Source organism: Synchytrium microbalum (genome assembly GCF_006535985.1).
Source record: "Synchytrium microbalum strain JEL517 chromosome Unknown SmJEL517_scf0056, whole genome shotgun sequence".
NCBI lineage: Eukaryota > Fungi > Chytridiomycota > Chytridiomycetes > Synchytriales > Synchytriaceae > Synchytrium > Synchytrium microbalum.
Genome location: NW_022158405.1, coordinates 102,277 through 128,697, shown reverse-complemented (window position 1 = coordinate 128,697; position 26,421 = coordinate 102,277). Strand labels below are relative to the sequence as shown.

The following is a 26,421-nucleotide window of genomic DNA, read 5'->3' as shown; positions in this document are numbered from 1 at the left end:
CCGCGGTCTCTGGGATATCTAATTTATCGGTGACGAACATCACCACTGCTGGATTGTATGCGACCGCGGTTTCTGGAATATCTAATTTATCGGTGGCGAGCATCACCACTGCTGGATTGTATGCGACCGCGGTCTCTGGAATATCTAATTTATCGGTGACGAACATCACCACTGCTGGATTGTATGCGACCGCGGGTGTAACCACGACTGGACTTTTTGCAACGAACATCACCACTGCTGGATTGTATGCGACCGCGGTCTCTGGAATATCCAATTTATCGGTGACGAGCATCACCACTGCTGGATTGTATGCAACCGCGGTCTCTGGAATATCTAATTTATCGGTGACGAGCATCACCACGGCTGGGTTGTATGCGACCGCGGTCTCTGGAATATCTAATTTATCGGTGACGAACATGACTTCCACGGGCTCCATTACGGTCAATGGTCAAGTGCAATGTGCTTCCATCAATGGGAGTTATTGGTACATTGGAGTCGATGGGGCCACTCATACCTATCTAAACGCTAATGGTGGATTGTTCGCCAATACCAACATTGTGCCATACGCAAACAATACCTATACCTTAGGAACAGCGAGTTCAGGATGGAGTAATATATACAGCGCAGGCAACATTTACGCGTCGTCAGGTTCGTTGTTTTCCATCAACTATTACAATTCAGGATCCATCACGTTTTCCGCGGGAAGCGGAACGACCATTCAGTCCTTCAATTTAGGAGCCACCTACATCATTGGATCTGGAAGCACTCCATTAGGAACGTTGTGTAGCTACCAAGTGAATCTTTACGGCGGTGGTGTGAATTATCCTTCCGATGCACGATTGAAACACAGTATTCGAGATTTGAACTATGGTTTGGAGCATGTGCGGCGAATGCGTCCACGTGCTTTCATCTATCACAACGACCACCAACAACGAACGCGGTTTGGACTGATTGCACAGGAAATCAAGGACGTGTGTCCCGAGATCGTTTCCAAACCTCATGAAGATCCCGCGAAAGAGGGAGAACACTATTCCATTCATTATAATTGTCTTATAAGCATAGCTTTGAAGGCGATACAGGAACTGGACGCCAAACTAGAGGCTTTACACTCGAAGATACAAATGGGGTGAATGCTTTAACTTATACATGGTCTGGCTTCCCCGAAGGCCTTTGACTTTGGGTTGCTTGATAAAATACCCCGTGCTCTCCCGACTAAAGTTGTCAAGTGATTTATGAAAGGCGTTGTCGGTAACCACCAGGATGACCGGGTTGTGTCTTTTACGCGACCATTCCAGGAAGATGGATTTCTCGGGTTGAACCAATTTAAATTGTCCTTCGGACTTCTTGAAGCGGGCGATATCATACTTGTCCCTTTCGAGGATGTGCAGCATATCTCGAGCCGACAAGGACTGGGGTTGCTCATTGTTGTCCAAATAGGCTTGGCACAAAGCATAGGTTGCGGCCAGGACATGGACGCCGCTCGGGACGACTTTTGAATTGAGTTCAAAAGCGGTTTCGGGATCCCACTCGGTATTCTTAAGAACCGCGGCGGCAGCGGCAATTTCCGGATCCTCGACGAGTCGAATCCATGACATGTTGTCCGCCATTTTCTTGGTCCGCACATTGTGTCCCTTTTTGCCTTTGGGTAGTCGAAAAGGGTCCGGGATGGGTGCGGGAGGCAATAATCGATTACTTGAGACCGCGGGACGGACTGGGTCGTCGGAGTCAGAGTTTGAGTCGGAATCATCCGAATCATCATCATCGGTGTCAGAGTTGCACGATGATGGTGGTTGTTCTGGAGGCGGTGCTTGTAGTAGACCATGAAGTCGATCCACTGAAACGGACCAATCCTGTTGACGGGCGACCCGGAAATAATAATCCATTTTTTTTGGCCCGTAGAGAGGTAAATGTTGCCGAAGTCTGTGATTGCGTTAATAATAGTGATTATTTGTTGCGGGCTCAGTTCCGCGGTAGCCGCCGGAACGGATCACAACTCGAATGGTAGCATAGCCTCACCTTTTTGGTCGAACGTCTTCTTCCTACTCTGTATTACTGGATCGGTAGCAGCCGTGGGATCAATCGTCTTGGCAATCCAGAAGAAATGAGCAATATTGTCACCCGAGTCCACGTGCAACGAGTCAATCGTGCCGGCGAGGTGACAATGTCGGTGGAAAAGGAACCTGGTGTCGTTGTCGATTTCTTTGATTTGACCGTAAACGAGCAACTGGTCCTGGGAGCTCGACTGGACAAGGAGTTTTATTTCGAGCTGAAACAGCAATTGTGGCACGACCCGTATTCCGCGGAGTTAGCTAAATCGATTTTCGAGTGGACCGAATCCCGCTTCCTGGCCTGTCCGCGGAAAGAATTCCGCATCTTTATGGGTGTCATTCGAGCCATACACAAGCAGACGATGGTGTCGCATCGTCATTGCGTGCAGACGTACAACGAGGACCGATTGTTTGAGAGAGTCTTTGGTGAGGTCAGGGTGCTAAAAGTTATTCTCTCATGGTTTAAAGTAATAAAACGATGAGTACCTATAGGCTTGATTATGTGACTCCCGTCGCGACTGTCGAGGAGTTGGTTGGGGTGCGTCGACAACTGGCCCCTGCGTTCAAGGCCCGTTTCCATCCACTCCCCGAATGGGCGTACATTGACTGTAAAGTTTCGACACTGTGCCGATACCGCTGGATACTGGTGTTCATGGTGATTCTATTCTTTCTGCAAGCCGGCATCGTATATGTAGTGAATACAAGGGCATCCGATACGACCGCGGCTCGCAATAATTACATTTATTACGTCTTAGTCCCATTGGTCGTCTGGATTTTGTTCTTGAGCTTCATCCTGTTGGAAAGATAAAGGCCGTCGCGTATCATACAGAAACCATGCACACGACATCATCACTGTAAAAACATAAGCACGAACAAGATCCTGAAGTTCCATTAAGTATCAACCAAGTTAAATTTCAACCACGCGCGTTATGCCGCGGGTGGCGTAATGTCATTTAATTTGGCCGCGGACAAGGTTGTGAGCCATTGTTGCACGACTTTTGATGGAATCCGTTCAATGGGATTCTCTGATTCCGTCGGGTAGTACAGATAGGAAACTGACCAGTTGCTTCCCAGCAAAAGTTCTTGAATGTGACTCACCAAAACGTCCATTCGAGTTTGCCACTTGGTTCTAACGGTCTCGCCTCGGACTTTCCAGGCATCTGGGTTGAATCGGATGAATCCAACAGAAGTGATTCCCTCGGTGGCAAGTCCGCTTTGCATATGATTGAGCAGTTTAGCCCACTCGCAAGTCGTGTTGTAATCGTGATGAGAATGTTCATCGCATTCGACAAAAATCATGGTGGTCCCGCTGCGAACGATCACGTCGGGTCTTTTGGTGTCTCCACAAGTGGAAAAAGGCGCATAGGTCCCGACGGAATAGACCAGATCAAAATGGTTGGACAATGCCGCGGCCATTTTCATTTCAGGGCGGTTCCGATCGTATACGGACCGCGTGGCCGATTCTGGATTGCAGCTTGCGCAGAGGCGTTTGCCTTGGGAGTTCTTACTTTTAACCACCATGAGGCCGCATTCTTCGCACTTCAGAGTCGAACAGTGGGCACAATTCTGTTTCACGTGATCATGGGGGCAAACACTGACACCTTGGCATTGGGTGCATCGAGATCGTCGCCTTCCGTGCTCGCAGATGGATATTCCACCACACTCCCGGCATAAGTATTTTTGCCGTCCATGTTCGCAAATAGCTTTGCCTCCACACTCCCGACACTTGACTTTGCGTCTTCCGTGGTTGCAAAACGCATTTCCACCACAGAGTCGGCAGCAGTATTTTTGGGTGCCGTGCTGACAAATTCCTTGGCCACCGCATTCTCGACAGTGGTATCTCTGGCGCCCATGTTCGCATTTCTTCCTCAGTCTTTTCGGTTGTCCCGATGAACAGATCATTCTTGGCTTGACTTGGTATGTCGATGGACCCGTGGTCATGACGCAGTCCGCGGAAACCCTTAAATTGATTTATGAAGCGGGATTTATGAAGCGGGTGTGAACGGTGTGAACCAATGTGAACGGTATGAACCATATGGACGTGTGTGTCCTATTGACATGTGACTGCTGACATCATCACCTAATCCCTTTTTTCCCATGTTTTGCGGGCCAAGCCATTAAATGCATTTTCTGGCTTGGCCCTCAGTCTACCCACAAACCATCTCCTCACTCCAACAAACATCAACAATGACTCCCGATTTCGATCCTGATCAACTGGCATTCCTGATCTCCATGATCCAAACTCAACTCATTCCACTGAGAGAGGCTTCCGTCTACCACGATTTTGATGCCTACAAACAACGGGTCAACATCACCATCGACAACCTCGTGGCTGCCCTCCGAGCTTTGGATGCTTCTCCTCCTGTGGCTCCGGTCCCTCCGATGCGTAAACGAAAGGTGGTGGATTCCGACGGTGAAACCGGCGACGTCCCGTGTGATCAGGAGGGTTGCGACAAGACCTTTCAGGACAAGATGGCTATGAAGGTGTGGCCTTTCATGGCTTTTTGTATCATCCTCTTTGTGTTCCCTGGGTGTTCTTTTGATCCATGGTCCCTCCGTTAGCGCCATGCTCGTTGTCATAACAAGAAATTCTCTTGTGAGCGATGTGGCCATGGTAGTTTCCGTGATCAGTGTGATTTGAAACGCCATCAAGAATCAGCTCGTTGCAAGACTGAATCCACCTGAGGTGTGCTGGGCGGTGTGCTGGGCGATGTGCTGGGCATGTCTGTAATTTATTCCGACTAATAGATGTGTGAGCGAGTTATACACGATATCCAGGAGGTTCGCGGATGGCTTCCTCATACGACGGTGGCAAATCATTGCGCCGACTCAGCTGTCTGCTCATCATCCAAACCAGGCTCACCAGGATGATGCCCAAGACCACATAAAACCCCACTTCCATTGAACGCACTGTGTATTTACTTACGTTTGCATTGTAAAGAAATGAGTGCGGACCAAATAGCTGTCGCGACTGTTAGTATCTTGCTCGGTGTCTCGGAACTGCTTCCATTCTTGGGAATCACCGATGCCAATGGGATTGTCCATGGTATTTTGAGTTGGTTGATCAAAGCAATTCAAGCGAATGAAACAGCCATCGATAAAACAACCACTGCTCAACTGCACCCTCCTGTCCCGCCGACTGATCTGGAGTCACAGGAGTTCAATGGGCGCCAAACTGTCGGAGCTCCCGCTACTCCCGGTGTTTGAAACACCGGTGTGGCCAATGTCGCCATTTAATGCCTTTTCACAATCCTCCAAGGATGTGCTCAATTCTTCCGGGTCTTGCAGATGTCGAATCTCGGTCGATTGCATGCGTTCCAACAACCGTCGTGACATCTCCTTCACCGTACGATCGTTTAATCGTATTAATGCCTCCCGCGGTGGCACGCTTGCATAGTCGAGGTATTGGAATTCCTGAAACCAACACCACTTCATGAAGATGGGAATGTTCGATCGGAAGTAACTGCCCACATCCAAGCCTGTCACCGTGTATAATTGCTGACGGAGAAGCCTCTCAATAAGCAAGACGTTGTCGGCCGACAAGAAAACGGATTCCATATACCTTGAAAAACACATTAAAAACGCGGGACACGTTTTTTTTGACCTCCTTCAATCTACAAGGCACTCAATGGAAACAAAGTACTATCCGTATTCATCGCGCGACGCCCGCACTGGCTTGTATCCCGATAGTCGTCAAGACGTCTATGGTCCCTCTCTGTTGTCGCGCGATCAATTTGATTATTCAAAGTTCAAGAACAGTGTCACCGATCCCGCACCCCAAGACGATCCCGTATTAAACCACACCAAGGATTATACCTATCTCTGCATCGACTCGAGATATCGAGATCTCATCCAATACCCCAGTCCCGGCAGTTACAGTATAACTTTTGACCCCATCTACGACATTGAAGCTGTCGAACTCACCAGTTGCACCTTGCCCAACGTGAATAACATTCTCACTCTTCCTTACGTATTGTTGTCCATTAACGAATTAAATCACATTATCATCGCACCGCGGGAAAACCGGGTCTTCGCAATGTTGCAACTAATGCCGCCCTTTGCCCCCAACGGCGGCTTTTTGAACGTGGACAAACGTATTGCCGAAAGACAGCCATTCCTTGAACGCCCTGTGCGAAAACGCTTGGACAAATTAACCATCTCTTTCCTAAATCCTGATGGCACTGCCTTCGACTTTCCCAACGATACTGGTGGGATCGCCAATCCGGCCAATCAACATTGCTTTAATCTCAAGTTTACACGACGCATCCCAGATAATTCAAAGCTGTTCCGACAAGACCGAGCTGACATTCGTATAGATACACCCGTTATTTACAAGGATTAAGCATGGGGACCATGGATTCTATGTCTCAGAGTTTGGTACCAGAAACGCAACGCCTTGATCAGATCGCGTTCCGAATATACCCAGGCGTCCTCGGTCTCGATATACTGTCTGGGATCGTCTTCAAGCGGTGGAGTCCCGAGACACGTTTGTAGACAGTCGATACATTGCCAGTCTATGGGTCGGTCGCGACGTCGACCCCATTCGCATTCAAAGGTTATGCCACCTAGAAAGGCGATTGCCAGCCTTTGCTCGATGTTGTCGATCTTCCCCTTGAGGGCCGTGTGAAATCTTTCAATGACCGGGAGGTATCGATAGGCTATCTCCACCAGTCGACCCGGTTCGTCTTGTTCCAATCCGAAGTGTGTGTGCCCTTTATACACTAACTCTGTCCAGTCTCGCATGATGTCCATGATGGTGATGATTGTTGGATCATCTTCACCGTATTGCATGGTGCGTCCCGCGGTATCCCACAATTCCTTTTGGTTCCTTTGGTCCCGCGGGATGATAATTCTATTTTTTTGATGGACAAATGCCCGTACTGTCTTTTTCACACAAAGGTTGCACGGACGTTGACGACGTTGACGATATGTCTGTAAGCTTTCCTTTACCGATGGATGTTGTGTTTGTTTCATCATCGTTTGCATTAGTTCATATGGACGGTCGAAACTTATTACACGTTTCTGGATCCTCGAGGTCCTGCAGACGTTCTAGCCGTCTGCATGACCAGGTCTGAAGCCTACGACATTGCTCGCAAGGCATCAAGACGCTATCCTGGCTGTTTTGCCGTCGTGAGAATGAACACTGGTCAACTCGCACCCGCCAGGATCACGGAGGTGACCTATTGCAAAGGTCTCAAGGATAAATACGATTAAGAAACAATGCCGCGTCTTTGAAATTGTAATAGTATATCCCGCGTGTCAACATGTCACCTTCAGCAATCCGGGCAACGAAAAGTTCCATTGCTCAACTGATGAAGTCGTTCAGCCAGATCTCGAAACCCGCAGCGTTCGCAAGTGATGCGTAAAGCTTGTGCATGAAATTCGTTATCTCTTTCATTCGGCATCCTTTCGGTCTCCACCTGCTTTTTGTCTGCTTCTATTATCTTCTTCCACCGAACCCAGTGATAAGGGAGGTAGACTATTTCTATGGTTGCTGACACAGCGAGAACAGGGATCGCGAGCGGCCAAAACATTACCAATGGTATAGCTCTCCAATGACAGAATGGACTTAGCAATACGAAGCAACTGATCACTAGACTCTGATGTACAGCGGTATCCAGAGCATCAACACCAACAAGTTCGCGTGGCATGTTTTAGATCCTTTCCTTTCAACACTACAACTTGGCAAGTGAAGAGCATTGGCAAAGTGAAGAGCATGCACATGGACGAAGCCGCGGTCCAGAAAATCGTCATATACTTTGCCCACCTTTCTTACACTGGTCTTAGTTCATTGGGAATGACATAACCTTCTCGCATCACCGGTCGAGCTTCTTCCCGCAACTGATATTCTGTGGAGCAATCCCGATTCGACGCCGGCACTGGAATGCTGCGATTCGCATCCATACGGTCCAGTTCCTGTCGCCCAGGTTCGCGTGTGGTATACGAAACATCCGCAGGTCGCTCCTGATAAGTATGGCTCAACCCCGGTTGAACGCGATACTCCGAGTGCAATTCTTCCCGAGTTTCGTACGTTTTGGTCGAATCCCGCTCGCTGACGGGAACCGTGGATTTGGCCGATCCATGATGATTTTCCACCACCACTCTATCCACCATCGGTGCTTCGATTTGAACTTTCTGATACCCACCACTGGATATTTCTGCCCGCGGCGCCTGATGGTACGTGTTGTTGGACATGGTCTCCCGCATCGTCGCCACCGCTTCCACTTGGGACACTTGATACCCACCCTCTTTTACGGGATGACTTAAATTCATTTTTTGTTGCCCATGTAGCGTGGATTCCTTCGTCGTCACGGGAACTTCCACAGACTGTTGGGTATATCCTCCCCATGCCACCGGTATTGTCAAATTCAAAGACCGCTTTTGAACGTCGACATGAAGCTGCTCTCGGGCCGTGGCGTCCGGATGTTTTAGATTGTATACCCTCGAAGATGCCGTCGGGACATACTTCTCCGGTTGGTATGGGAATTGCTGGCCCTTGTGAGTCTCGCTCAACATGTAAGTCCCTGGATTCACACACATCTGTTGCCGCGGATCCCGCGTTCGTTGCGGCTCAATCGTAGCCGTTGTTTTCTTTAGAATATCCTCGCACTTAGTTCGCGCCACCGAGGCCTTTGTAACATCCGTGTCGTCCTGCTTCACCGACAAAACCCGCGGACCCTGATAATTCGAATTAACGACCCGCGTGTTGACTGATTCTTTGAAATGCACCCGTTCCTGTCGCTTCTGGGAGCTTTGCGGCACCGTCGGTCCCGCGTGAAACTCGGGTGAATATACCACAGTGGGGCTGTTTTTCTGGTAACGACCTAGTTCTCCTCGTTGACCGTATCCTGACATTCCCGAATAGGATTGTCCGCCGGGATACGACACCTGTGGTTTTTGGGCAATGCGGGATTCGTCTATCGTCCGAGGCCGCGGTTGCAATAAAACAGTTTCTAGACGATTGGGGGTATCTCGCTGAAACCGAGCGGTCGGTTGCTGGTCAGTCAATGAATTCCCGACTGTCAGGGACGCCTGGACTCGAGCTCTCAAATCGTCCAAGGTTGACAAAGATGCCGCACCTTTGCCCTGCTGATTGATTCGCCCCTGTGGAGCCGTTGGATTGGCCAAAACCGGTTGTCGTGCATATGCATACGTTCCTTGGTCTTCCGTACTGGGAGTCCCGGAAAGCCGCTCCAACAATATTTGACCCGTCGGGCCTCGCGGTTGTTTTGCCGTTTGACCAAAGAAGGGTTGCATGTTTTTGTGAGTCAAATCCAATGGCAATCCGGTCAAGCGGGACACCGACAAATCCGAATTATCGTACGGGCCCAGGAATGCGGGCTTTACAAAGGCTGGACCAGCAAAAATGTCTTTGGCATTCTGTTGCGGGAGAATCTTTCCGGTGTCCGGGTCCACCGCTAATTGATTTATCGAGGTGACCGCGGTTGGACGTACCGATGCCGGTTTGGCTGTACTTTGAAGAAAAGGCGCCAATTCTGGGCCAGGATCTCCATACAATGTATCCACTACGGCTGGTCCGGGATCCAATCTCTGAATTCGTTCCGCGGCCGTTTTCTGTGCCAATCCCAGCACTGTCTGTTCCACCTCCTTTGACCGAGAGTTTTCGTAGATGTGTTTGGAATTCGGGACTTGATGAGGGTCGATTTCTGATGTGTCCTTTTGCAAGCGCGATTGCCGTCCTCCACGATTCAAGTAATATCCCAGACCACCCAATCCGGCGAGGATCAACACTTCCATTTGAAGTCTGGGCATGAAAATAGTTTATTTTTTCGCCGCGGTACAAGCCGTGTGCCTGAGATCCTCCAAAAGTTTCGTGACTGCCCGCGAATCGGCCGGATTGGTCCGTTTCATCAGCCGTAAAAACGTGTCGTCCATTTGCAAACGGACGATCCGGTTATGCAGCTTGACCATCTCTTGCTTGAGTCGTCGTAGACGATCATGAAGATACCAGGAGTATGCGAGGAGAATGAATACGACCACGATCACGATCAAAACCATGCGTTCAGAAATCTTGGGTTTTTTCGATGTGCTACGGTAATGGAGTTCAAAGCGCTGTGCGAGGAGTACTTGTCCGTAGTCAAGTACGCCAACGAGAAGAAGCAAGAGCTCAAGAAGATTGCCGAGAAGCGTAAGGCTCTGGAAACGGATATTAAAACGCACATGTCAGCTTCCAATTGGAATGAAATCAAGATTGGGACCGAAAAAATTTGTCTCCAGGAAACCACATCATACCGCGGGGTCAATAAGGATTTGTTGATCCAGAGTATTTCGGAGGCCATGGATCGACCTACCGCGGAAGAGCTGGCTATGAAAGTCCTACGGGATAGACCGATCGTGAAGAAAGAAGTGGTAAAGGTGACTTCGACGACACCTGCTTCATAGACGATACCTGCTTCATAGATGAATTTAAGGATACAAAGGTCCACCACTTCCGGTATCCGATCCGCCCCGGTCATAAGGTAAGGGATGAGAGGGATATATTGAATGAATGATAACAATGAATGAATGATAACAAGGAATGATAACAATGAATGATAACAATGAATGATAACTGTTATCATTTACTGGCTTTCCTCGCCTTCGGCCTCGCCGTCGTCCTCATGGGCCGAGTCCTTGTCCTCATGGTCCGAGTCCTTGTCCTCACCACCGTCGTCGACAATGTTGACGGTATCGTCGTCGTCGGAATGGTGACGGACCGACGTGATTTCGTCGTCCTCCTCCTCCTCCTCGACCTTCTCCTTGCTCTTAGTGACTTTAGTCTTGGTGGCGACTTTGATGCGTTTGGCCGAGGAAGTGGGACTGGTCGTGCGACGGCGCTTGCTAGGCCCGGCCTTGGGAGCTTTGTCGTCAAGAAGGGTGAACAACAAATGTTCCTTGGGTTCATCATCCTTCTGCTTGTTGCCGTCCTTGGATCCCTTCATATACTGAATGTGGTAGGGCAACCACTTGCCGTCATCGACGAAATGCATGGCGTCGAGCACATCGGCCTTGTTGCTCAGAGTGTTGAAGTCGTACCACTCGCCGTTATAGTCAATGACATAGTCATGAGTGGTTTTGAAGGGTCGACCCCATTGGCGAAAAGCTGTGCCCCAGATACGATAATGAGTGGATCGGCTCTCGTACCAGATGAGACAGGGCAGAGTATAAGTCCCCTTCTTGCGATCTTCGACGATTTCATTGTTCTTGTAATCACCATAGATCACTGGGGCCAGACCTTGGAAGAGTTCAGCACGGAATTCGGCCAATTTGCCATGACGAATGACATCGACGACCTTCGTGGCCAGACGACGAGTCATCTTCTCGCCAGTGTAGGGGTCGTAGCGATCGACCTCGATAAACTAAGTCACCTCAACATCGTTAGACACTGTTTAGTCAGGTGAAACAAACAAAGCAAACCTTGAGTCGATCGGCCAGACGATGCAGGCGGGACGTGGTGACGCCGACGAGCTCAATGTCATCATCGTCGATCTCCATACTAACGCGGTTCTGAGGCGGTACCTTGGTGTTGTCGACAACCGGCATGCCATTGGTGGCAAACGGTTTGGAGACAGGCCAGCTCGGCGTAGCGGCGTCCTTGGGCAAGGCCTTGATGCGGGCGACGGCCAAATCATGGTCCGAGCGATGCAGGCGGGAAGTCTCCGCCGGGCGAGTCGTCATCGGTGAGACGATCTGATCGGTCGGAACCGGTGTGACAATCGGAGCTTTCGGGACAGGGACCGTGGAAGCCGAGCCAGGGCCCTGGTTGACAGTGAGCTTTTTGGCCAAGACTTCGACTGGTTCGACGTTTGCGGCAACGGTTGCGGCAACCTTTGCGGCAACATTTACGGCGAGCGAAGCCACGGCAGGTCGCGGCGGAGTTGGCACAGCCTCGGTAGAGTCCGTCGAGTGACTGGAGTCCTTCGAGTGACTGGAGGACAGCGATGTCTAAGCACAAGACATTAAAATCCAGACCAAACGAAGCGAAAAGAGGCAGGCAAGACCATACACGACGGCTGGCAGGGGCAGAGGACCCAAATATCTTGGAAACCGGCTAATACAAGTGTTTGTGACATCAACCAAGTGTGCAAACGTGTGCAAACTCAATGCCAGCAAAAACAGACGAAAAACAACGAGGGCGTACCAGAGTAGACCAGATGTCGAGGGCTTGATAGAATGCCTGGTGGTCTACGGCCACTTCTTCACCAGTTGTGGGGTCCTCGGGCAAAACATTGACCAAACGAAGTCCAGCGACGTATTCCTTGACGTTGCGGATGCCGTAGTGGGCAAGAAGACGACGGGCTGTTTCAAAGACGGTGCCAAAGGAGCTGGATGCTTGCCCGCCTTCCATTCTGAGTTGTTTTGGCCGAGATATCGAGATAACTTGTGTTTTTGCGTTGTCAGCAGGCACAGGTCGCACCGGTGGCACCAAGCAGGACTGGGGCATCCGGCAGGACCGGACAAGCAACAGCAAGACCATGCAAGACCATGCAAGACTAGGCAAGACTAGGCAATACCATTAGCAACGGCAAAACTAGGCAATACCATTAGCAACGGCAAGACTAGGCAAGACTAGGCAAGACTAGGCAATACCATTAGCAACGGCAAGACTAGGCAATACCATTAGCAACGGCAAGACTAGGCAAGACCATTAGCAACGGCAAGAGTAGGCAAGACTAGGCAAGACTAGGCAAGACTAGGCAAGACTAGGTAAGACTCGGCAAGACCAGGCAAGACCATTAGCAACGGCAAGACCAGGCAAGACCATTAGCAACGGTAAGACTAGGCAAGACCATTAGCAACGGCAAGACCAGGCAAGACCATTAGCAACAGCAAGACTAGGCAAGAATAGGCAAGACCATTAGCAACGGCAAGACTAGGCAAGACTTGGCAAGACCATTAGCAACGGCATAACTAGGCAAGACTAGGCAAGACAGAACTCCAGGCAAGGAAAGCAAGATCAGTCGAAGTGACCCCTCAAGCAAGCAACAGACAAGCAACAGGCAAGGACAGCAAACCAGAAGAGGCCATAGATCTCCAGGCATTCTATCAAGCCCTCGATATCAGGTCTACTACATTGTTTGAACACCAGGCATGAACACTAGGCATGAGCATGAGCGGCCCAATGCAAAGCAAAAAACAGACGAAAAAAAGAGCGAGGGCGCACCATGATAGACCAGATATCGAGGGCTTGATAGAAGACCTGGTGGTGTATGGCCACTTCATTCAGGGTTCTCGGGCAAAATTGGGCAATCACGGGCAATCACGGGCAAAACATACAAAAATCAGGCCTTGCACGCATCACAGTCCACATCGTCCACATCGTTCACATCGTTCACATCGTTCACATCGTTCACACCGTTCACATTGTTCACACCGTTCACACTGTTCACACAGTTCACAGCGGACATATGGTTGACAGTGGGCCCAACGCGTTTACAAAATTATTTTCTGCAACCATAGATACAACGGAATAACATGGCTATTCCGTTGGCAAATTCGCCATCGACATCGATCCCCCGTTCACATCGTTCACATCGTTCACCCCGTTCACACCGTTCACACCGTTTACACCGTTTACACCAATCACATTTGTTACAGCGGCAACAAGGGCAACAGCGGCCAACACACGAAACAGAGGCAACGCGATTCATTCAGTCAGCGCGGACCATTCAGGCAAGAATTGTGCAACCAGGACGGATCGTCCGTCCAGTTCCAGGTTTTGCAGAGACAGCAGCTTGATAACACTTCCTTACTACGACGCAAGAATCAATTGGCCTCGAAACAGGAAGCGGTCGGTCTCTCGTAGCAACTGCAATCATCATTTAACGCGTATGAATACGTGAATGCCACTCCACTCTTCCTCCAATAGCGCCCTTCAACCTGACTCGTCGCTTGCTTAACTCCTTCAAAACTTGCCAAAATCACCACGACTACTGAAAACTGAGAAAATGCTTAAAAGAGGGCGATCAGAAGACGAAGGAATAGAGTCAAGTAGCTCTGCTCCGCCTGCCAAATCTAATGGCCTAGGAAGGAGCTGGCATAGGACCAGACAACAAACCTCTCAACATTCTGCGACAACTCAAACTGAAGAGGTACGAATAAGTAGTTGTCGTTTAGGCTGCTTGAGGAAGGTTTTCAAAGAGGTTTTTCTTACTTTTGGCTCCTTTCAAACTATCCAGGAACACGATTCCTCGTTGAACTTTGACGTGTTGAGCAAATTGGAGCATCTCACTGCTTCTTTTCAAAGGATGGCTGATACTTCGTAAGCTTTCAGATCGTATCGATTTTACTTTTAAACGCCTCTTCTTATTCTGATTTTGCCCCTAGACTGTCCAGACTCGAGGATCTTGGGCGTCGAGTTGTAGAATTGGATGAGTCCATTCAGCGGATGGATGCCAATCCCTCTATCAACGAAGAACTCACAGCTCCTTCTTCGCATTCAATGGAAACAGCCCATGAAGAGGTCAAAGAACCTGAAACTCGCCAAAGATTACCTGAGGCGGTCAGGCTTCGTAAAAGCAAGTTATTCAAGGACGCGCTGCACAAACAGATGTTCAAGTCGTCATTTTACCCAAAGACGGTATGCTGTACTGTTAAGTGTGGAACCGCTGTGGTGTAGTGGACTTACAGTTTCTGTCTCAAAGAGCGATGTCATTGAAGAAGCGTCGCTGCATTCTTTGGGTGACAGGAAAGGTTATTTGGAGCTTTCGAAAGTCAAATCTGTACGTACTCTTGTCCTTATTTTATGGGCTGGATAGCAAACGCTTGACTTTATTTCGGCTGTAGGTTCGCCAGGGAATGTGGGAATATCGCAACCGCTTTAGGAAGACGCTGACCTATAATCTTGGCCCATTGCTCAAATTGACGTCAGAAGCAACGTATGAAGATGTCGAGGTTGCTTGTGGTGAGCTCTTGAACTCCAATAGTCACATTCACGGACCGAACGATGTGGCAAGTTTTATTATGAATGATCATAATCCTTGAGATTTAGATTTCTTACAAGCAAATTTTCTTTTGTAGAAATACACTTCTGAAGTACTTGGACGAGTACTACATCTTTTCTTCCCTGACGAGCTTCTGTCAAAATGGGCAATCACTGCTTATACAACACCTGCCATAGCATTCACTATCTCTGCTGTAAGTAGTGATCCGCACCCATTCACGCCACATGCAATTGCAAATGAGTGACTCTTAATTTCCATTAGCTCGACTTTTCCCTCCAGCACCCAGTTGATTCCAACCAGTCCGTTGGGTCACATGAATCGGTATACAACAACACGGTCAAAGAGCTAGAAGTCTTGCAAGATGCTGATCCTGAACAATATGAAGAAGTCTTACAAAGGTTGTGGGAGTATCGAACAGCTAAGGAGGAACAGGCTGTAGTAGCACCTTCGAGTAGTAATAGGAGTATCTCAGCTTCCACAAGCATCACCACCGCTCCAAGCACATTGACCTCAGAGCCTCAAGTCGATGCATCAGACACAGAAAATGAGAATGAGCCGGTACTGAGGGAGATTGAAAGGATTCTTCTTGGCATGGCACACCATAACTGAACGCTTCTCATGGCTATGGGTCTAAACTCATATCACGTCCATCATATGTTGTAGTAAATTGTATCTCATTCATGTATGATATCACGTATAAAACAACCTACATACCAGAAATCGAGATTTTTCATTTCTCTGAGTAGGTTTGAATTTATGAAGGTCTACATTTCACCGAGAATGTCCAGAATCCACTTTAAAGTCACATCCATTGCCGATATATATCACTCTGATCACTTATCATCAACATTGCGGAATTCACGTGTAAGACACGTCTATCGATGATTGGACTGAGCTGCAATGAATTCAAGCTTGCGTATTACACGTAATAGATTCTCCACCTCGCTTTTACAAAGATCTCGTGTGTTGCTTAAGCTTCCATTGCCAGTCACGAAACAGTTGACTTGGGAGTTAAGCTTCATCAATTGTGATGGCAATGAGGGCGGCAGTGAGGCATTGCCAACTCATCTATACATCTAACATTCCCTCACGCTCGGAAGCTTCTAGATCAACGATAGGTTGCCTAATCTCTCACAATGTTTCAAGTGCAAGATCTTTACGAACTGCTACATGGCATCAACCAACGATACGCGGCCAATCTAGTCCCAAAATAATTAATCATCAAGCTTCCATATGGCCTACAAGAACGACAAAAACAACCAATTTGGCCAAATCATCAACACCACGGACAAGGCACAATTCCACCACGACAACATCAGTAACAATACCCAACACAGTGGAAGAAATTGCAAAGATCAAAGTATTTACCAACTCTCAACCTGATCTGAAGCTACGCGCTATGGTCTTCAACGAGAATGGCGATATCTGTGAAATGGAAAAGGAGTTCAAGAAGCTAGAGTTGTGTACTGCTCATGGGCTGCTGCCACGGGACTTGCGGACTGTAAGGCTATTTCGTTAATACTCTAAGATCCATCTTTGATCGTGTGCTAAACTGGATCTTGATGTTTATAGATCGACTCAAGTTTTGGAGGCCATGTTTCGTCGATACTAGTCAGGAAGCATGCAATTGTGCTCCATCTGGGACATATTAGGTGTATTATAAAAGCAGACATGATGCTGCTAATCGGGGCTCCTGGTATGGACGCCAGTCATCAGAGTGCGTTTGTGTACGAGTTGCAGGGCAAACTCAAGTCAAGGGATTCTCCATTCTTTGAACATCGGTACGTTTTGTTTGTGCTTGAATCAGTTACAGTCTATACCTCTCTAATGAGTCGACGTTGCTCTCCTTGATTGCAAAAAAACCATACCCATAGTTTACAATTTGGATCTTTTACCAAACAACTCTCACCCCTTCTTTTATAGAGCGCTCGAAGCCGTCCTCCAAAACGTAATCAACGAACTCGACGAAACGAAAGAAGCCCTCCTTCCACCTATTGGTACGTTTGTCTGTGGTTGAACCAGTCTCGACCTATCTAATGAGTCGACTTGTGTGTTATAGAACACCTCCTTGAATCCCTCGCACAACACGTCGACAGAGATAAACTATTAGAACTCTTAGAATTCAGGCGTCGAATAACGAAATTCGAAAACAAAGTGACCTCATTACGTGAAACAATACAAGATTTACTTAATAACGATGAAGATTTGGCCGAGTCGTATCTGACAGAGAACAATGCGGGGAGGCCGAGACAGGAGAGCGATCATCTGGAGATTGAGTTTCTGTTGGAGCATTATATGAAAAGGATTGATGGTATGTGATCGATTCATGGCAACTTCGGCATGAAGCTCTTTTGGGCCTTTCGCTTACTCCTTTTGCTCTGTCATAGAAATCGCATATACCATCACGGAAGCATCAAACGGTATTTAAGAGAATTTCAATTCACTGGAAAGACCCCATTTTTGACTCTCGTATTCTCCCAATTAGGCATCGCATCGACCCAACTCATAACAAACATGATTCTGGCCTCACAGCGAAACCAACTGTTATTATTCGAAATCAAGATAACCCTCGCAACCATGGCTCTATCATCTGTAGCTGCTGTTGGTGAGTGACAAAATGAGTCTTGTAAAGTATAATGGTAAGCTGATATTCTCCTCCATACAGCATCTATATTTGGAATGAATATTCAGAACGGACTGGAAGGTTCGCATCCATCATTCTATGCCGTCGTAGGACTCAATGTCTGTGTCGCAGCATTCTTGTATCTAGCTACTACTAGTCGGATGAGGAGAATGTCGCAGAGTACGGGGTTCAAAATTAGTAAACGAAGCCCACTGCTTCCCCTCCTCAATGTTTCCGGAACCACAACTGCTACAAAGACCACATAGTATAGAAGGCATAGAATTTAGAAACTAATTCATTTACACGTAAAACTCTCAATGGCTGTTTCTTTTTATAATTCTACAATGTTTACAAACATTTTTTGTACAAGATTTTCGCAATAATTCTACAGTAATTTCAATACTCAAAATCATCCTCGTCGTCTTTACTCTTGCTGTTGCCAGTGTTGATGTTTTGAGCCTTGTACATGTCAGCAACCTGTGGTGGTGGGCAAAAAAGCAAGAATTAATGACTACGAAATAGTATGAGCGACTCCAAGTGACTTGAACAACTTGACTCATACAACACTAAAATGCCCTCAAAACACTTACCTGAGCAGCAGAAGTAGCTTGTTCTGGATTCTTGTCATCACGAATACGAATAAATCGAGGGAATCGTAAACTGATACCCTTGTTGGGATCAACCAAACCAGTACCAGCCTTGTGAACTGGAGAGATCGACAAGTCGGCAGCTTTGACTTCCCAGACCTAGAAATGTTATTGAAAAGACCACTTGAGTGTCAGCGTGCACGAAAAAAAAACGTGAGAACAGCTGGTAGCATACCTGCACAGGTTCAAACCAAACATCGGGCATCTCCTTTGGAGCATCACAATATGAGAAGTAAGCCTTGGGATGATCCATCTTGTGCTTGTTGAAGAATTCTGTATGTTTAGCCAAATCCTCGTCCGAGAATCCAGTTCCAATCTATGCACGAGAGTGAGCAAAAGCGTCGCTGAACCAAAAAACAACCGAGGAAAGATAACTGGAAAGACCTTGCAGATGCTCTGATACACTTCATTATCTTCATCATAGCATGCCAAGAGGTATCCTCCATAACCACCTGTTCGCTTTCCCTTGCCAATATATCCACCAATAACGACGAGATCTAGAGTATCGCCAACTCCAGACAAGTAATCTTTCTTCACCTAAGCAGAGGAAGAGAAAAAAAGAAAACATTGATTGGCAATACGCGGGATTAACATTGATTGGCAATTCGCAGGATCGCACCTTCAGCAAAACGCATACTCAATGACAACATACCTTGAGCCAATTCCTTGACCGTTTGCTAGGCTCATATGAAGCCTCCTTTTCCAAAGTCTTGACCATGAGGCCCTCACAGTTTCCTAGATGGAGTGCGCAAAAAAGGGAAACATCAACGACGAGACCCTTGCATCACAAGCAACTCATCACATACCAACAACACTCTCATCAAGGAAAGTCTGAATCTCAGCAACATCACCAGTGTCCATAGACTTGGCAAAGTGGAATTCGCCTTCAATTTCTTGAAAGTGCTTATGCAGCAACTCTCGTCGTTTGATGAGTGGTTCTTTGATCAATGGCTAAAAACCATTCAATTAGCGGGCAGTTACAGCGATGAATAACCAATTTTAACACAAACGTTACCTGACCATTCAAATACAACAAGTCAAACGCAAACACACAAACTTGTACTTGTACACCTTCAGTAGTGACATCCTTGCGTTTACGAGTACTTAATACTTGGAAGGGCAAGATACACTTCTTTTCACGATCCCAAGCTACAGCTTCGGCATCCAATACAAACGAAGTACATTCTTCTCCTAGTTTACCAATGTTTGGTAGACGATCCATTATATCGGGGTACTTGCCAGACAAGTTCTCAGAGTTTCGTGAGAATATGCGTCTGGATCCGTTACCCAATTGATGGATTTGAGCTCGTTCACCATCATATTTGTATTCACAAGTGAAGGTCATATTCTCGAATCTATCTAGGACTTCGGATAGGGCCTTTGTTGGATGTGCCAACATGGGTTTGAGTGGAATTCCTAGGTACAAGAAGTTGAGTTAATGACCAAAACGAAAAAGGCAGAGCAGACAAAAACATGTCCCAAAATTGGCTTGATCCTACCTGGAGTTAGCTTGCAAACATTCGGTAAATTCTGATATCCATTCTTTAACAATGCGGGAACGATTTCATCGTAATTTGGAAGCTCGCTACGAAAACCACAGATATGTGAGATCTGAATGTGGGCTTCACATGCTGTCACTTATATGTAGCTCATACCTGTAGACTTGTTTGATGATGGCAATAGCTTCAACAGTAGCAGCATCCAATTTCTCCTTGGAGATTTTCTTGTCTCCCAATTCAAACTGTACAGCAGCATTAGCCAAAGATATCAAAACGGTCTGTTCTGCAAGACCAATTCGAAGTTTGCCTTCCAGGGAACGAATGAGATACTTGGTCTCCGGTCCATTGCAAGCCACCATTAAGGAGCCAATCTTTTGAATCTTGCGAGCTTGCGACTATGGGGATGGGGGTTGTCGTCAGTTGGTGATATTAGCAGGCCTTCTCGTTTTTTTATCAACTTTTTCATCAGGACTTCCAACTTACACTGCCACCAGTAATCTCAGAAATCTCCTTCAAGGTCTTGAATACATTGCTTATTTTGAGTGCTTTGGGTTTAAACATGGTTTTCTGCGAGCTTCGACTCGACTGCAAAAAAAGAGATTAGTCTTCTGCATGAATGCAACCAATGCAAGTAATGTTTTTACCTGAGCAACTTTTCCTAAATCTCCCATAGTTTCAACATCAGCTTTGATTTTCGCAACTGTACGACCAGTAGCTTCACCCACAGCCTTCATCAAAATGGATTCACCAATACCAAGTTCTTTGCCCTCATACTCTGGTGATAACTAGGACCGATGCATGGAACGAATATCAGTCCTGGTTCGAGGTAGAAAATTAACCAAGGAAGAACTTACTCGATTGATACAAAGATAGATACACTGCAACAAGTCTTTTGGTGACTGACGCATCACATTCACAAAGAATTTTGTGAGGATGGCTTGAATCTCGAGTCTATGAAGGCGAGCAAGTGAGCGAGTGAGTGTCGAAAATGACCTGTTTTATGATAGATTGGTTTTTTTTGCACTGACCGTTTAGTGGTAGCTTCCACTTTCTCAAACATATCACATAGGGCAGAGTACGCAACACTACAAGAATGTGGGTGAGAAAATTGGTCGAGATCACATATAGAGTCGGTAGTAGATCACCTTTCGCCAGCTTTGAAACCCGGATCAGCAGCCGAGGACGAAGGTCTATGATTGTGATTGCAAAAAAAATTAACAACTGATTAGAGAAAAATGTCGCGAAACGTACTGCATCGATAAATTGGGAGCATTGGACGCTGTGGCAGGAAGCTCTTCATCACCATCTGTATCCGAATCGTTTGCGGCATCTTCCTTTCCGTCTGGATGAATATGTAAATGTGGTAATATGAGGATGATGTGTCCATGTGACAAATAGTGAGAAGCGCTTGCCTTGATCTGTAGATTGTAAAAAAGCGTTAAGTAGGTTTGGAAGATGTTAAGACCCACCCTCTACTTAAGAAATGCATCGTTTACCTGCAGATTTTATGGCCGAGTTAGGTGTCTTGACATCCTTCTTAGCCTTTTTAGCTGAACGGGCTTCGTCTTTACTATATGCGGGAGAACTCCTCTTTGCAGGATGACGAGCCTCGTCTTCACCATCAACCTACAGTTGTGGGTCAAAGTGAGTGACTGAGAGCCAAAAAAAGGCGACAACGTTGTGGTTTTATACGTTTGGGAGAGCTTCCGTTTGTTTAGAATCAGGCGCCTCGTCCATATCAGTATCTGAATCATCTACGACACGGCGCCTTCGTTCTAACAATCGAAGGATTGAGTGGGAGCAAAATAAGATCAAGTTCGGCAATAGACAAAAGGTCAATATGGAGCATACTTGAATCCTTCTTTTCTACCGCAGCATCAGGAGATAATGGGACTGCATTCTCCTTTGATATCTTGTCACGGCCAGCTGCATCATTGTCAACATTAGATGTCTTTTTGGTAGCTAGCGAAGCTCCTCCTCCACCAAAGAAGGCTCTATAGATGGTAAGATATATTTAGAGACACAAGATAATAAAATTACATGCTTAAGATATACGAATAACAAGAATGACGAATGATCTTACGAGAGCGTAGTCTGCTTCTTGCTCATTGAGAAATGAGCTCGACAAGTGATTGAGGATGGAGAAGCAAAGACAGCCAATCGCCAGTGATGCTGTCGTAAAAAGAGACGCGCCAGTTAAATCTTGCTAGCAATGGCTACTTGCTAAGACCTTTCCAATGATTGTGCTGGGTTGAGCTCAATGAGTGATCGAGAGGAAAAGACATGGTCCGGACGCGATTATATGTATTATTTTAATGAATTAAAATGTAATTAGGCGCATTTGACCTATACCAGCTATGAAAGGATCCGAACTTTGAAGACTAGTGATTTGGATTCCGTGATTTGACTTCCACCACGAGTTTGACGTGTCTACGTGTAAATCTCGTCTCAGAAGACTGGAAATAAGCTTCAAGAGCAGAATCTTCTCGTCATCTTCATTATTCACTCATTCTCTCCTACGAGTTGACACTTGAAGGTCCGAAAAGTTCACAAGCTGGAGACGACGACAATGTCTCTGTTAAAGTACATTGGACTGGCAAGTATTCCGTATACAGTTGCTGCTACCACCTCGTTCTGACTCTTATTCTCTCGCTTTACTAGAACAATGCCAATTCCAAACCAACTGGAAATACAGAGTGGATGAATGTTGGCAATGAGAGATACTTTGGACTCGAGAACGTGAGAACCACCAACTGCAAATTACAGCTCGCATTGACTGTTTCCTGACTCTCCTTCATCCTTCTAGTTTGGCAATACCTGGTAAGGCACCCATAACATTCATCAAAAACACATCTGGTTAAACACTCGTTTCTTGCTATGCTACCATATTTAACCTTCTTCTTCCAAATCAGCTATTGCAATTCAGTCCTACAAGCACTATACTTTTGCAAACCATTTCGGGAATGCTTAAGAGCCTACAGCTACCCAATGTCGGCTGCTCTACTCGCTGCTGCTGCCGAAAACCCTTCTTCAAATCCTTACGCCATGGCCGCAAAGACTGCCGGATCAGGCTCGCTCCCCAACGGCCTGAATGGAATTGTCAATGGCTTACCCAACAAACCAAATGGACTGTTACCAACTACCGACGCCAAACGAGACAAGAAACAGTCGGTAGTCGCGCTACCTGGTAGAGGGAAACCAGTACCTCCTGATAAGAATGCTGCCCCTAATGGTGGAGCTGATGCTGTTGGAGAGGGTTCTGATGACGAAACGATCTTGTCGGCAATTCAAGACTTGTTTCTCAAAATCGTGTCGCAAAAGAAGAGAACGGGAACTATAGCACCTACTCAGTTTGTGAATAAACTGAAAAAGGAGAATGGTATGTGTATTGTAGAGGGTTTTGCGCTTGACGAACCGTCATTGTTCTCCATTAATTTTTTTTGGTTGCTTCTTTGTAGAATTGTTTCGGAGTAGTCAACATCAGGATGCACATGAATTTCTAAATTATACTCTGAATGCTATTGGTGAAATACTCGTGAGGCAGCAGAATGAATTCAGAGAAAAGATCAAGTCTGCCAGTGACGGTAAAGTGAATGATACTCCTGGTATGGCTTCTAGTACAGAAGGTAATACAGATGATAATAATGTGTGTTGGGGTAACGGTCAATGGGAGACTCACTTCAAGTCAACTTCTTCCAAACGTAGATGAAAGGAGTACCAAATCAGCACCAAAAACGCCATCTAGTTGGGTGCATGAGCTATTTGAAGGGCTACTGACGAATGAAACCAAGTGTCTGACGTGTGAAACTGTAGGCTCATAGTTCTACTACCCATTTGTCCCCCAGTTTTTTTGGCCTCACCGTATTTTGCAAATAGGTCACGGATCGTGATGAAGCCTTTCTAGATTTATCGATAGATGTAGAACAGCATTCATCACTCACCGCCTGTCTACGTAACTTTTCATCATCCGAAACATTATGCCATCGTAACAAGTTCTTTTGTGATACTTGCGGTTCATTACAAGAAGCAGAAAAAAGGTAGCCGTTGGTGGAGCTCTATATATATATCGGTTACTAAACGCTTTGTTGCCTCGTTAGGATGAAGGTGAAGAAACTGCCGAACGTATTGTCAGTCCACTTGAAGAGATTCAAGTATCAGGAAAAGTTACAGAGATACGTCAAGCTGGGATATCGAGTCGTGTTTCCTATGGAGCTAAGGCTTTTCAATACCGTAAGGGAGACAGAGAACATCGTTTTGTCTTGGGGAAAAAAATCTCGCTCACCAAGGTCGTGTGCTGACCCAGCTTTGCATCTAGGCCGATGATACACCAGATCCAGACAGACTGTACAACCTGTTTGCCATAATAGTACATATTGGAAGTGGACCGTATCATGGGCATTACATTGCAGTCGTCAAGAGCCAGGAGCAATGGCTCAAATATGACGATGATAGCGTTGAGCCTATTGAGGAAGTAGAATTGGCTCAATACTTTGGAGAAAGCAATACTTCTGGATGTGGCTACATCTTCTTTTATCAAGCTGCTGATTACGATGTCTCTAAAACAGTCAAGATTATGAGAACGAACGAGGACGGTACCAGCAGCAGCACTCAAAACGTGGATTCATACGATACGGAATCTACCATGATGGGAGGAGGCAATCATAGTAACATAAATAGTCCTCTAGCACCATCCATACCGCCAACACCAGCTTCATTTGCATCCAGTAGCTCGACATTGATACCGCCACTAAATCTCGGACCATCACCATTACCATCCAATATACTACCGCCCACAAATCCACCTATAACGACACCGCCGCCGCCATTACCCAATCCGACAGCTGCACAAAACTTGATTGGATCTATGAGGAAGAGAAGTAAAGTCTTGACGAAGAACGGGATGGTAGATGATAGTTCTAGTATCTTGACATCATCTACATCCTCGTCTACGAATCCGATTCCAGATTCGTCAACTGAGTCTGGTAGTATGAATGGTGGTGCTAATGGTAATAATAGTAAAGAGGGATGGGGTTCGTGGTTTGCTAAACGAGATTCTAAAACTGGCAAACAACTGTCTGCCAGTGGAACGACCTCAAAATAATGAAAAATTGTATATTCTCCTTTTTAGTATACGCACGTAGAATAATTGTTACAAAAGGTCATTTGGTGACATCGTTTGTTTGGAGGGTCTTTTGTTGGGTGGAATTTGTTGCGCTACTAGTGACGGTTCTTTGTAGTGGCCTGGCGTGATAGATGCAACTTCCAATCCAAATATCATGGCGTGATTATTTAAAAATATGCTGACATTTCCTCTCTATATTCTTTTGCGTCCAACACCTATCAAATATACAAAACACCCCAGCTACTCAAACTTGAACAAATGATGGACAACCCACCCTCAAACCACGAAGAAGAACGAGATCCACACATCGCAGCACACCTCCCCACCGAGATCCTCATCGAAATCTTCGAGTACCTCGCCGACTCACCCCAAAACCTCTACACGCTTTCCCTTATAAATACGAAATGGTCTGATGTCGCAACCAAATACCTATATCATCAAGTGCCCTTCAATGCCAACAGACCTCACCGAATGCGTATCGATCTCGTCATTCGGGTTCCATATGCAATGAGTGAGACGAGTCAACGCTTGTTACGACATTTGGTGTCGAGGCAATTGTCGGCGAGGTTGAGAGGGTGTATTCAAGTTGTCAATTGGAAGATGTTGAGGTTTGACTACAGGTTGTAAGTATCTGACATTGGGATTTTAGTTATGGTGGCTTATGTGGTTGGTTGGGTTGGTAGATGGTGAACAGTGACGCTCACAGTTCTTTACCTGTTCGTATAGATCGATACAGTCTTTACGAATGTTGGCTCAATGCTGTCCAAATTTGACTGATATTCAAATGGAGGTAATGCTTTATTCTCAACTACTTCGCATGCCAACAACAGCAGACAAAAAACCCACACGCAATAAATTATCAATTGCAACATTGCAATTGTTGCATTGTTGATTTATTCTCAACTTCTTCTCACAAATTCTCACCTCACACACACACACACACACCAAACTTCCAAATAGGGTGAAGACATGATGGCAGCCTTCGAATTCGTATCCTACTTCATAGATCCATGCACCCCCTTCCAAAATCTCCAATCTCTCGATTTGAACATCGTTGGATTCCCAGCTCCTCGCCAATGGAGTCCACCACGATGGACGTCTCTCGCGCGTAAATTTGTCAATTTGACGGATTTATGTATCACCATCAACGATCCAGCTGCAAATATAAGGCACTTTGTCATGGGCTTGCGATTGAAGCACTTTTGGATTAGAGGGGCTCGGCATCGAAGTGGGAGCTTTCACGAGTATGTGAATCTGTGATGTATATGGGGTTTTTTGGGTGGTTGGTAACGCTTTCGTTTTTTATAGGTTTCATACACCATTGAATGCTCAACTACTGGAAGCGCTACAAGCTCGAAGCAAAAACACACTACAATACATCCAGCTATCAGACGTCATATTGGAAGGTTTGACAGCAGATACCTTTTCCAACTTTCCAAATCTCAAAGGTCTGCATTTGGAGGAGGTCGACATACGATGTGGTAATTAGGAGTGTCTGTCAAATTTTTTTCCTCCATTGTCTTACAAATCTGCTATAT

The 26,421-nt window shown here is 46.5% G+C and overlaps 4 protein-coding genes across 4 annotated transcripts; 2 read left to right on the top strand and 2 right to left on the bottom strand.

Moving 5' to 3' along the window:
* Window positions 1-2,975: 2,975 nt before the first annotated feature.
* Window positions 2,976-3,470, bottom strand: SmJEL517_g05731 (uncharacterized protein; the record flags this gene model as incomplete). The annotated part of the gene is made up of 1 exon (XM_031171657.1): window positions 2,976-3,470. The coding sequence occupies one exon, from the start codon at window positions 3,468-3,470 to the stop codon at window positions 2,976-2,978; it is 495 nt and encodes a 164-aa protein (XP_031022369.1).
* Window positions 3,471-16,391: 12,921 nt separating this feature from the next.
* On the top strand, window positions 16,392-17,881 carry SmJEL517_g05730 (uncharacterized protein; the record flags this gene model as incomplete). The annotated part of the gene is made up of 7 exons (XM_031171656.1): window positions 16,392-16,493; window positions 16,565-16,773; window positions 16,916-16,989; window positions 17,052-17,303; window positions 17,380-17,412; window positions 17,478-17,597; window positions 17,658-17,881. The coding sequence occupies 7 exons, from the start codon at window positions 16,392-16,394 to the stop codon at window positions 17,879-17,881; spliced, it is 1,014 nt and encodes a 337-aa protein (XP_031022368.1).
* Window positions 17,882-18,011: 130 nt separating this feature from the next.
* Window positions 18,012-21,870, bottom strand: SmJEL517_g05729 (uncharacterized protein; the record flags this gene model as incomplete). The annotated part of the gene is made up of 19 exons (XM_031171655.1): window positions 18,012-18,092; window positions 18,206-18,361; window positions 18,438-18,578; window positions 18,647-18,799; window positions 18,915-18,997; window positions 19,069-19,213; window positions 19,278-19,678; window positions 19,762-19,847; window positions 19,918-20,156; window positions 20,245-20,346; window positions 20,406-20,546; window positions 20,616-20,712; window positions 20,790-20,846; window positions 20,907-20,951; window positions 21,013-21,103; window positions 21,258-21,387; window positions 21,454-21,536; window positions 21,613-21,755; window positions 21,845-21,870. The coding sequence occupies 19 exons, from the start codon at window positions 21,868-21,870 to the stop codon at window positions 18,012-18,014; spliced, it is 2,400 nt and encodes a 799-aa protein (XP_031022382.1).
* An 879-nt stretch (window positions 21,871-22,749) lies between these two features.
* On the top strand, window positions 22,750-24,862 carry SmJEL517_g05728 (uncharacterized protein; the record flags this gene model as incomplete). The annotated part of the gene is made up of 6 exons (XM_031171654.1): window positions 22,750-23,140; window positions 23,220-23,387; window positions 23,467-23,570; window positions 23,638-23,798; window positions 23,859-23,991; window positions 24,077-24,862. The coding sequence occupies 6 exons, from the start codon at window positions 22,750-22,752 to the stop codon at window positions 24,860-24,862; spliced, it is 1,743 nt and encodes a 580-aa protein (XP_031022383.1).
* Between the last annotated feature and the right edge of the window lie 1,559 nt (window positions 24,863-26,421).